Below are 12,252 nucleotides of genomic sequence, written 5' to 3' on the forward strand. Positions count from 1 at the left end.
TGCTTACTCTGACAGTCATAGATTTAAGACATAAATCCTTAGCATGTGTAACCATCTCAAGTGACCTAAATACATGCACCGCTACAACACAATAACTTAAAGGGTGCTGCTTCAGAATCAATTTGCATCAGTTGTTGGTGATTTTCCTTATGAAGTCAAGGCATCATTCTTAAGAAAATGGTGAATTGGTGGATCATGACCTCCCTTATGAGGTTCACCTTCTCAGCCACTGAGATACAGCATTTGTCTATAGGAGCAAATGCTCAAAGGCTAACCTGCTGAAAAGAGGGGAAGAGCCTTTAAATGTCTTTGTAACTGTTAATCCTGGTTCCCTGTGGGCCTCTCTCTTCCCTCTCCTCCCCTTTTCTTAGTGTTTTTGCATCAGAAAAGCTTTCACTTTTTTTTTTTCCCTTCTTTAAAACAGCTGCATGAGACTCAAGATCTGGTTTTTAATGGGTATTGAAGATAAAGACAGTGGCTGCAGAAATGAAGTCTACTAGAGGCAATTGATTCTTTTGTTCATTTGGGGAAAAACAATCAGGTTTCTGAAAAAAGAGCAAGGCCAGCGAGTGGAATTCTGATTTAATGTCATTATTTGCAAATCTACAGGTCTTGTTTTGACTGGGTATTTCCCATGTGTCAGGTGGGACCATGCAGTTTCTAGTTTTGTGAAATGTTTGGTTTCATTTAAACAAATGATAGGAAAAGTTTGAACTCTTCAGTGCTGTGTCCCTCCCCTTTATTTATTTTTGTGTGTGTGTTTTTGTTGGTGGTTTGTTTTTGGTTTTTTTACAGAGGGCTCATTTGTGTCACCCTAAGTTCATGCACAGTCCTATGGATTTCCATGGGATGATTTCTGTGTTGATATAATTACTGTTAGTATGATTGAACCTAGCACTGAGTCTGTTTTGTTATGCTGAACTGGGCCCTGGAGTGCTGCGAGGTTTTAAACAGGCTTTACTCATTACGCCTGCTCTGTGCTTCAGTGGGGTTAGATGGGTGGCCTGTGTTTGGAACATTTCTCGGTGGAAGATGGGGAGAACTGGGAGCAGTTTACAGGGAATCGATTGGTTCAGATCAAATGGAAAAGTTTTGTTTTGGCCCAGGTTGATTTTACACAGTTCATGCCTTTTACTGTCCCAGACCTGTATTCCTTCTGTGGACACTGTCACAGGCATAGCCTACCATCCTGCTGACCTGCCATGTTTGACCTGGGTCACAAAGGACCTGGGTCACCCTGTGCAAATGGAAGAGAAGACGTTAAGAAATGGGGCCTGAGACAGTTGCAGTGTAGCTCCAGTGAAGTGTGATGGACCTCAGGTTCACGCTGAGCAAAGTTGAAACAAAATGTCAGCCCTCTTTCACTATTAAGAAACTGCCAAATTACAGAAGTCCTGACAGTTGATCAGCCCTAATGCTCGTATAAACATAGTCTTGATATCACCTGGAGCTTTATCAAGTAGTCTAGCTGCTGACCACCTAATTGGGCTTTACACCCATGAACACAAAATGTTAGTGACCTGGTATTATTTTCTTATTGGTAGTTAGCTGAAGTGTGGGAACGTACTGTGATGGGGAGTGAGAAAGTTGTGTTTTATGCCCTAATAAAACTGAACAGGATGAGGAAGGACAACTAACTTGTAACTCCTGCTCCAGTCCTCAGAATCCTGGAAACCAAAAATTAGCTGGAGCTCACAGTGTGTCTCAATGTAGATGTAAGGTACAGAAATAGACCATCTGATGCCCCATCTTTCTCTTGCTCTCAGAATTCATTCATGCAACGCATCTAAGAATGCCCTGTATTGAGGATCTCATTGATGTCTGCGGAGATCTAAGTTTACTTTCTCAATGCAATTTAAAAAAATGAGTCACTTTGCTAAATAATTCTGGAAGATTTAGATTAACTCAGTTTTGCTTCGCAGAGAGCTCTGCCATTTTACAACATGCAATTTCAAGGCAAGTAAGGTGCAGATGATACAGCTGATGGAAGAGATCTGATGGGATAAGTTCTGAAATGTAACGTTTCCACATAAGTGGTGGGTTTGGTTCCTGCCTGGAATGGGTTTCCTTTGAGCTCTGTTAGCCAACCTACTGTTATGCTGGAGTCTGAACAAGTTCAGGAAACCTGAAGTACAGTTTTAAGGTTGAATTTGTACGGTTTTACATGTGTCAAGGTTAAGTAGCATTCTGTTCAAAACAAAAGCAAAACACACAGCCCCAGTGCAAAAAAACCTGAAAGAGAAATCACCCCAAACTTGACGTGTGATTAAAAGGAAGGGTAAAAAAACAGGTTAAGGGGAGAGAGCAGGTAGTAACTAGTCTCTAGTAAGGCCACTCAGAGCTCTGATTTCTCATAGAGTCATAGAGGTTTTTGAAAGAAGATTTGCACTGGTCTTTCCATTGCTTCTGGGTTTCTGAAGTCAGTAGCCACTTCTGAAAGTCACCTTTACTAACCTTGATTGTCCTTCCTTGTTATGGAATTGTAAATAGTGCTCTTTCCTCACCTTATTAGAAGTGCTGTAATGAAAGGCATAGTTCATTCATGTTTGTTGAGTTGCACGAAGAGTAGAGAGATGAGTGTTCTGTAGGAATGTTTATAAATGAAGAAAGGCTTGAAAACTGTGGGAGCAAATAAATGTGCATCCTTATGAAGGCAGAAGTCGTGTGGTGGAAAGTTAGAACCTAGACCTAAGACTTCCTCATTAGCTTTCATTGATAAGCTGTGGAGCATTGCTTAACCTGAGGTATTTTATTTTTAAGCTAAGGAGGAACACTCACTATTCTACTCAGTGTATCAGCCATAAACAAAACTCTCCATCATTGATCATGACCTGTAGTTAATGCCCTGCTTGTTGTTAGTCATATATCCTGAAATGAAGCCAAGGCCAATTTAACTTCCTAACAAAACAGCTATTCACTGAGTGATTTATTGGAGCTATAAAGTAAAACTAACAGTTTATTATTGTAACAGGTCTTTAAAAGGACAGAATTTTTCAGCACAGCTGAACAACTGCAACAGTGTTTTGTGCCTTTCCAGAGCAGGGTAATTATTAAAAACTGGCACTGAACCAGTTCTTTTGTGAAAAGTTTGAAAGCCAGCATTTTTCAAAGTTACCCATAGATATTGCTAGACTTGTTAGATAATATTGAGGTGCGTGTTTAAGTAAAATCAGTTGGACTGACTTAGTGCTACCTAGGCACCGTACAGTACACAGATAATCCTTATCAAAGAACCAGTATCAGAAGAATAGGAAGAGTATTTGTGGCTTAAAAGTCTGAGACACTCACAATGTTTAGTGTTATTTGCATGATTACTTGTTGCGCTTGAGGTTTTCACGTAATTCAGTAACATTGAAGTATGAATATTCAATCCTATTAAGAGTAGAATACTTACAGAAATCTGGAAGTACATTTTTGGCCTCTTAGGTTCAGTACTAATTATTTCATAAAGAGTTTATTAGCTAGAAAGAAGAGACAATCACTCCATAATTGCACTGTATAGATGTACAGAGAGTACTGAGCAGCCCTAGTGCCCAGTGTAGCCTGGAAACAAAGCATGAAATCCATTCTAGCTCACAGAAGAGCTTGCTAGCACCAGAGTTGTATCAGTGTCTGTTTCAGTTTTACAGGGTACAGGGTACGCATCACGTTCTATCTGTTGCTAGCATTCAGTTCTGAAATCCTGGGTCAACTCCCAAGTAAAGAGGACGGCAGTTTCACCTTTGAGTTTCAGGTCCTGTGAAGGCTCACTAACGTACTTTCATCTGTAATGTACAGGTTAAAGCAAGTGTATTCTTCCTTATCTAGATCAGTGCTCCCCAGGTGAATATTCTCCTGACGGCTTCAAACCCTGTCTGCCATGTCCCCTTGGAACATACCAGCCTGAAGCTGGAAGAGTATCCTGCTTTCCTTGTGGAGGAGGTCTAACAACAAGACATAGCAGTGCCTCCTTGTTTCAGGACTGTGAGACCAAAGGTGAGGTCAAGATTTATTTGGTGAACTGTGTTGCTCCAAGGGAAAAGTAACTGCTGCTGCTACAAGTGGGGCATTCAGATTGGCTGGCCTGGCCTGGCTGCAGGGAAAATCAATAAAGCCTCAATTCCTTTTATAACTGATTTTTATACAAGGCTTGAAAAGGGCTTGAGAAGTAAATGGAAGTTGATCAGTGAAGTCATTGATCTGTGAAGGGTCTGTAAAGGAGCAGCAGGGAGAAAAAAAGTTGCTGAGAAAATCAAGACCAGTATATGTCTTATTGACATCTGGGGTTTGAGCACAGCAGCAATGTGAAAATGTGAAGTAGGGAATTGCAATCCTGGAGGATAAGTAAGAAAATAGTTTCTTCATGTTCATAATGAGAAACTGGCGTGGATGCCTTGGGATATACCTAAAAAGCTAGAGTTCAGCTTAACCATGTAGTACCTCAGACAGCTGTCTAAATTTTATCACAGTGGAGCTAACATGCAGTCAGCTCCCAGGGTTTTCCTCACAGGAGTGAAAATCAGGTAGGGACCCTATCTTTAAACATGAAAGAATTTTGTAAGCATCTTAGTTACCTAAAATGTAAAAAGCTGAAAGACTGCTATGAAGTTGTCCTTGAAAATGCTGTTAAAAATATGTGTCTATGGAGAGAGATGAAATGTTGGTCAGTATAATGATCTTAAAGCATGGGTAAAAACCCATGACTTACATCAAAATCGCCTGAATAAAAAGTGTTAATAGAAAATCTACTGCTGTAGTTTAGAAATAAGGGGTAGAAATATGTTCCTGATGCAAACATTTGGAGTGGTTTGGATTAAGAAATGTCTCTAGCGTCAGTTAAGATATGTTTACTATTGAGAATTGCAACATAATAGAAGAATTTTGAAGTGTGGTTGAAGAATTAATATTGCTGGTAATAATGGGATAGCTAATAGATTTCTTCAGTGAAGAGTTACTGAACCCACAAATGCTGTTGTTTCATACTTAATTTTGCAAAGTTAGAGCACTAAAAACTGTGTTAAAAACCTTGGATTGAGATAAGAGGAACCGATTTCAGTTTTATTTAACATAAATAAAAACAGGCCTATAAATGAGGTTCAGTTTTCAAATCGGAGCAGAGATTAAAGGAATTTATTTGTATTAACTGGAATGAATTGCTCAGGGATTTGCATGTGGAAGAGGCCACATGAGACATGGACTCACAGATGCAAGAACTATTTGGAACTTGTATCTGAAGCATTTGGACTGGGGGGTGGAGCATGTAGGGAAGGACTCCAGGCTAAGCTAGCTTACAAAGCTCAATAAGACTAGAGTTATGTGGGAGTAAGCAGAGCTTAAAAGGAGCAGAAAAAAGAGACTGTGCAGTGCAGAAAACTACATGTGAAAGGCAAGTTAGTAGATTATTTTGATGTTTAACCCAACAGAGGTAAACTTGCCAAATGAGGTAAAGGAATAGGAAAATATTTTAATTTATTTTAGTCCCACAAAGAAAAGGGTGAGGAAAAAGAAGCAATGTGGTGATGGAGTTAAGAGCAAAGATATGACTGATGCTCTTGACTGCTTTCTGTCAGGTTCCAGTACAGATGATGATGGGCAGAGATTCAGATGCAGAATAGCTAAGCAAAATCAAATGAAAAGAAACATATTAGAGATGTAAGCAAAGGTGTTTGGGGTCTCAGATTGCATTGAGAGAAGATAATCTTCCTGACTGCGTGCAGTGAAGTAGAAAAAAAAGTTGCAGGTCTGCTAGAAAAGATTTTTCTCCTATGTCTGTCCACCTCATGTCTAAAACGTCCATAAAATCTGTAATGTTTATGAATGAGTTTGTATGTCAGAATGGGGTCTCGCTTTGGTGATGCAGGAGGTACTCTCAGCAAGTCCTGTGAGGGCTATAGCTTATATGTCTAGCTAACACGATGACTTGCATGACATGATGAAATAAAGTAGCACCAGATCTGGTGGAGGTGGCAGTACCTGACTCTCAGCCTGTTGTTGCAAGACAGTGTGTGATCATGAGAGAAGAAGGCAATACATCGATTTAATCACTAATATTGATGCAATGTGCCACTTGCAGAAGGCCAGTCTTTCACGTCCACTTGTGGTGAGCTCGTCACTGGGGTATACTAGGATGCAGCAGCAATGCACATGCTGCTTGGCATAAGCAGGTGAGAAAGAAAGGTTTGGTTAGCATTTCCACAAACAGTTGATCTTCCAAGTCAAATGTCAGTGATAAGACCATATGGTAACACACTGTTCTACTTGGTGTCCTGCTTAAAACATCATGGTAGCTATACTCACCCCCCCCACATATTTTATTACTGCTTCCACACAGAGCTGCTCTACAGTGTTGCATTTGGGACTTCTGAACTTGCACAAAGTGACCTGATAAACTAAAATCTGTTCAATTGCCTCTGCTTTATAACCCTCATAGTTTATGAATATGGCATTTCAGTTACTGAAATTATACTAGGTCCTTTAAAAATGCACAACATCTCATGTGCTACTGCCAATTTTTTAACCATGCTGCATATTTAATTGCTGTCCAGTTCAGTGTTCACCGGGCCATTTTTATAATACCACAACTCATCGGTGTATTCGCTGCACAGTCGGAACATACCAGCCTGAGTTTGGACAAAATTACTGCATTTCGTGCCCTGGAAACACTACTACTGATTTTGATGGGTCAACAAATATAACACAGTGTAAAAGTAAGTATAGCAAGATGGTTTTGATGATCTCTTACAAATAAAAATACTGGGCCATTAATATTCAGAATGGCCTTAAGGTCAAAATTTAGCTTTGCTTCAGGGAGCTTGGAGAGAAGGCAGTCGTGTTGCTCCTCTTTTGCTGCCTGCCTGCATCTCATCCATGAGAGACCATTCCTGCAGACTGGTTCCACCACTCTTTTTAAGGTAAGTGACAATTGTGTCTTGCCAGCTGGTGCTGGCCCACTCTGGATCTCACTATTAAATCTTATCTCCCATGATATAGCAGACAGAGTTTGTCTCTTTGGCACTCTGATTTCTTTTCCTTCTATTAAAAGGAATGGAAGGTGGCTCACAAAACTTGGTGGCTCTAGTTTTCTTAATAACAACCTTTGAAAGAGGCAATTACAAAGAGAACCACTGTTACAGATTATGGTAACTGTAGTGCAGGAATCTGAGGTGAATTAAAGAAGCAGAGGGCAAAGAGATTCCTCAGAAGAACCTCTGTTATATACACACAGCTGTATGTCACACTTAAAGCATCTGTTCCCTGGGCATGTCACACTCGTCCATCACTGTTATGGTGCTGTAGTGTTCACCCCCTTGTGGCCACGGACTGCTAGGGAGCACAACACAGCATCCTGCTCTGGGGTTCACCCTCTCTTACCACCTGCAGTGCTGACCTGTGCAGAGAAAGGGCCTTCTGTACTCCCTGATTTGTACTGCTGCAAACACGGTGCTGTGCAGAGGGCCTCAGACTCCAGTTAGACTTCAGCTGATACTTCTATAAAGACGTTTTGTCTGGTAAAAGCAAGTGGAGCATACTTGTTATACCATTTCTGTGTCCTCTTACAAGTGCCTTGCCACTTGGCTGTGGCTTGGTTGATAGCACCTGCTGTGTGAACAGTGACTAGTCTGTATCTTATGTCTCGATGATTAAACCATGCAGGCAGCAGTGTGAAATGAAGCTGTCAAAGGGAACTGTGCCTGCATCAGATGCAGAAAAGTTTTTGTGTCTGTCACCCGTGTCCTGTTTTCTGACAGTGACTGCAGGGAGAGCTGTAGGATGACCTTGCTTTGCCTAGTCTTGCACACTGTATTGCTTTTTCAGACAGGCAGTGTGGAGGGGAACTGGGAGATTACACTGGATATATCGAATCACCAAACTATCCTGGGGACTATCCTGCAAACACTGAGTGCACCTGGAACATTAACCCACCGCCAAAGCGCCGTATTCTGATTGTGGTTCCAGAAATATTTCTACCAATCGAAGATGAGTGTGGAGACTACCTGGTGATGCGAAAAAGCTGTAAGTCTGGAATATCTACCAAGACATATGGTATCTATCTTGGTGTGCAGCACAGGTTTCTCACATGCATCGCTATTTATATGAACAAAATGTAGCCTGGCTGGCCCCTACTTAAGAGTAGAAATTTCTTTAAATGACAAATTGAGAAATCCTACTTGGTAACATTGCTCCATAGGTTCAGGTGAAACTAGGGTGCCAGGCTGTGGTGTGTCAATGAACTCTGAGAAAAATACTGTAAAGAAGGGGTGGATGGTTCAAGCTATCTAGTTATGAATTGTGCTAAGCAATTCTAGCCCGGGTTAAGAAAAAGGAGATGCTTGCTAGCACCCACAGGTGTCTGATGTGTGAATGAACAGCTTCACATTCTGGGATAGGCAGATCCTTTAAAAGGTAGACTGTTTTTTTGTTTTATAGTGTTGGGGTTTTTTTAAGGAAAAGGGAGAATATTCCTTGACCTTGAGCATCATTAATGGCCTGCCACATTTTGAATTTTCTCAACACCAGCAAACATTTGTTGTTGTGATAGCTTAACCTATTTTCTAATTGTGCATTAGTATGAAGTATTGTCAGATAACTGCCTATTGTGTGTTTTCTTTGAAAGCTTCTTCCAACTCTGTGACCACGTATGAAACCTGTCAAACCTATGAGCGCCCTATAGCTTTCACTTCTAGGTCTAAGAAGTTGTGGATCCAGTTCAAGTCGAATGAAGGAAACAGTGCCAAAGGATTCCAAGTTCCTTATGTAACGTATGACGGTAAGCGGATGTGAGCAGCTGAGCCAAGGTGGACTAGTGCAGCTGCATCAGTGCAGAACTCCTTGTGGGCTCCTTGACCCTGCTAAGCAGCAGGGTAACCCAGAGCTCTCAGCAGTGTTGCTATGAGACTACTTCCAGTAGCTGTTCTCATTTAAGGCTGGTTTAAGGAATTCTGCGTTGCCCTGCAGTCTTAAGTGCCACTGTTTTTCTAGTCTTCCGCAGACCTAAACAAAGAGTTGGGATTCTGGGCTCTGACCTGCATGTCTGTGCCTTCCCAGTTCTGGACTGCAGAGTGCCCCCAGTTAGGAACTGGGCAGAGTCCAAATGCCTCTGATTTATCATGTTGTTGCTACCATCTGTATTGTAGTACCAGGTACTAAAATATCTATATTGAAAAGAAACCTGAGGGGCAAGAGTTTCACCCTATCCTTGTCAGAGGCACCAGGCGTGAAACTGGAGCTTTGCACTTCAGCATAAGTGATGTGAAAGTGATGTGAAAGTGATATGGCACTTTTGTGTTCACACTGGATTAATTGTGAAGGACTCATCCTTGCAGACTATTGGTCTGCAGAGTTTAATCAACAATGGATAATTATTTTTTCAGGGGAAAGCTCTCCTGAAGCATATCAAGTTTTGGTTGACCAGAGGAGTTGCCTCTTAAGAAAGTTTCCTCTTACCATTTGTTTTTTTTTTTCCCCTTCTTACTGCAAAAGAATAAAAGCCAGTACCAGGTTGTGTGTTCTTACAGATAAGTTTCTGCAGTGCAGTTGGTTTGAAGCAGGCTGCTTGGTTACAGTATGCACTACAGTCCTAAGTGCATTGTGATTTCTTTTGCTTTTGACAGATTGATGCTGAGCAGCTCAGCAGAGTACACTGTTTTCATAGTAAACAGTATTTGCAGTTTACTTACAGAAGAGTATTTGGAATATTTGCTGACTGCTAATGTGAGGGTCAAGTAGCACTGGTTATTTTGGAGGGAGGGCTTACATGTGTAACCAAAGGAGGTATTGAGTATATAAATGAAGTGAACCTGCAATTTACTCTCTTGTGTACATTTCCCATAGAGGATTACCAAGAACTAATAGAAGACATTGTTCGGGATGGGAGACTTTATGCATCTGAAAATCATCAAGAAATACTTAAGGTATATTCCTTCCACTAAACATGTTGGTTTTGGTTGAAAATGACACTGTTTTATGCCAGTGAGTTTGCTTCCTGCTCTGCATCAAATGTATTCCTTAGTGCACGAGACGTGTCACTTCAAGGAAGTGGGGTGAATCAGTGGGGTGAGCCTTTGCTAGGGAAAATAAAGGTGGATCAGACCTACAAGGGAAACCGAAGGTGAAGATATCCCCTCAAGCCTCACACAGGCTGTGCTGGAAGGAATGAGTGCAGCAAACTGAGGGACATGGGATTTAATCTCTTGGAGAAGCACTCAGTACTGCTCCTTGTAGCCTGTAAAGTAGTAAGGACTTTTCCTTCCTGGACAAAAAAAATCTCTCTATGGATTTCCTTTCTCTGACCCTTGATGAGGTGGCAGTTGTATGGGCTAGTTCCCAAGTTAACCTTTCCTTTTGCTGCATATCTGATCCAGTGTTTGTTTGCGCTTGTTTGGTTGGTTGTTTGGTTGGGGGTTTGTTTGTTGGGTTTTGTTTGTTTAGTTGCTTGTTTGCTTGTTGTTCTTGGAAGCATGAGGACGGAAGTAACCCTGGTGCTGGTAATAATAAATGTGAAACTCCAGTGACTTCCCTGTGGCTTGAATGTCAGCCTTGCTCCAGTGGTTTCTGAGCCCCTGAAACCTTAGTACTTGAAAATGAAAATGCCCATAATATTTTATGAACTAATCAGTCATTAAGCTTTGGTAATACCAACCCTAACTCCTCTGTGGAATTACTGTAAAATCTGCTTTCCTTTTTCTAGGACAAGAAACTGATAAAAGCACTGTTTGATGTGTTGGCACATCCACAGAACTACTTCAAGTACACAGCCCAAGAGTCAAGAGAGATGTTCCCAAGATCCTTCATTCGGCTGCTGCGCTCAAAAGTTTCCAGATTTTTGAGGCCTTACAAATAGTTGGCACTGTACTTAAAGAACTAACCAGCCCTGGGCATGCACAGAGGGGTTGTGGTAGGTGGGGCTGCTTTCTGTGTTTTACACACTGGCAGAGAAACTCCAGGGAAGCTTGCCAGCTCCATTCTTGGCAGAGTTTGGCTTTCTCAGCTAATATAAATATTTTGGTGAACAGAATTTTGATTCCTTTCCAGATAATACCTTTTGGGTACCAAGGATACTTCATGGGTCTCTGAATGAGAGACTGTCCATAATTTCTGTAACTAAATGGTGTCAAGCAGAAGTTTGTAGAGCTCTGCCGTGTTGCTTCATCAGTAACTCTTAAAGCTAATGTGGACAGACAGTCTAAGTAATGTGGTTTGGGATGCACTCCTGGGCTACCATTAATGCACGTTACCTCAACAAAGCTGGGTTCATGTTTGGTCTTGCTGAAAGTGAGAACAAGATTGATGTCTCTCTTAATTTTTGCTACAAAGGAAATTCAGAGCTAAGATTGAAATAGCTTTAGTCCAAACCAGTGAGTCCAAGAATTGCACAAAGTACAATTTCTACTCTGAACTGTATATTATATGAGGCAAATGGAGGAATAAGCAAAGGGTTGAATATCAGCTTGAACGCTCTGGGTCTGGATCAAACTGTGTTCATGCTAATGATCTATTGATTTAAATAGAGTGATACCAGAATAAAACCAGGGCACCAAGGTAATGGAAAATAGACCCTGAACTGCTGGACACTTACATTTTGGGCTGGCTGCAGATGTTACAGCAGAACAGATTCTTTGCTAAATCCCAGTGCTCTCTTTGTCCATAGGCCTGGGATGACATGAGGCATTGGCTTTTCCAAATAGTATAAGAATCTGTCCTCTGAGCATCTGCAGGTGAACACACAAGCCCCCAGTGCAGGCTTTGAATAGGTTATGCTTTTGTACATTACTGTTTAAACTTGCCTAAGGTTCTTATATAAGTCTCAGTCCTTATATTCCTTATCTTGTCTGAGCACCTTGCAATGACCTTGTGGGAGTGGAGAAGGACTGTTTTCCTTGTCTTGCTGGAGAGAAGTAGATGTACTAAGGCATTCCTCAGCCAGACGGTGGCCACAGAAGTAATCTATGGAAAATGCTGTTCAAAATTCCCAAGCTTTGTGTCCTTTTCCTCAGGTTGTGTCTTATGTGAGAGAAGGCTATGCTGAAAGGGCCCGTAGAGAGAACTATGTTGATCAAAATACTGTCTCTGTGCTTTTCTGTCCACACTTGCATTACACCGCTGTCCTCTGGTCATGCAAACCATTTCCTTCATGTAATGTACCTTCTGGGCCTTCTATCTTGAAGGCAGATGGCTGCAATCCTGCTTATTTGGAAATGGACTTATGGCTTCCATCTTTTAGTCACTGGCAGTACCAGTGGGTACCAAACTTCCTCTCTGTGCTCCCTTAGGAAA

At 41.4% G+C, this 12,252-nt stretch overlaps 1 protein-coding gene across 1 annotated transcript in view; it reads left to right on the forward strand.

The window, feature by feature from the left end:
• SCUBE2 (signal peptide, CUB domain, EGF-like 2) overlaps positions 1-11,328 on the forward strand; it is a gene marked incomplete at its 5' end in the record, with an annotated part of 36,412 nt that extends 25,084 nt beyond the window's left edge. Inside the window, 6 exons of the mRNA XM_010020877.1 lie at positions 3,808-3,975; positions 6,525-6,686; positions 7,795-7,992; positions 8,594-8,746; positions 9,811-9,890; positions 10,667-11,328. Coding sequence (XP_010019179.1) covers positions 3,808-3,975; positions 6,525-6,686; positions 7,795-7,992; positions 8,594-8,746; positions 9,811-9,890; positions 10,667-10,819 — 914 coding nt within the window. The remainder of the gene's footprint in view (positions 1-3,807; positions 3,976-6,524; positions 6,687-7,794; positions 7,993-8,593; positions 8,747-9,810; positions 9,891-10,666) is intronic.
• Positions 11,329-12,252: the final 924 nt, after the last annotated feature.

The sequence above is a fragment of the Nestor notabilis genome, unplaced genomic scaffold (assembly GCF_000696875.1).
Source record: "Nestor notabilis isolate BGI_N333 unplaced genomic scaffold, ASM69687v1 scaffold6778, whole genome shotgun sequence".
In the NCBI taxonomy this organism is placed as follows: domain Eukaryota; kingdom Metazoa; phylum Chordata; class Aves; order Psittaciformes; family Psittacidae; genus Nestor; species Nestor notabilis.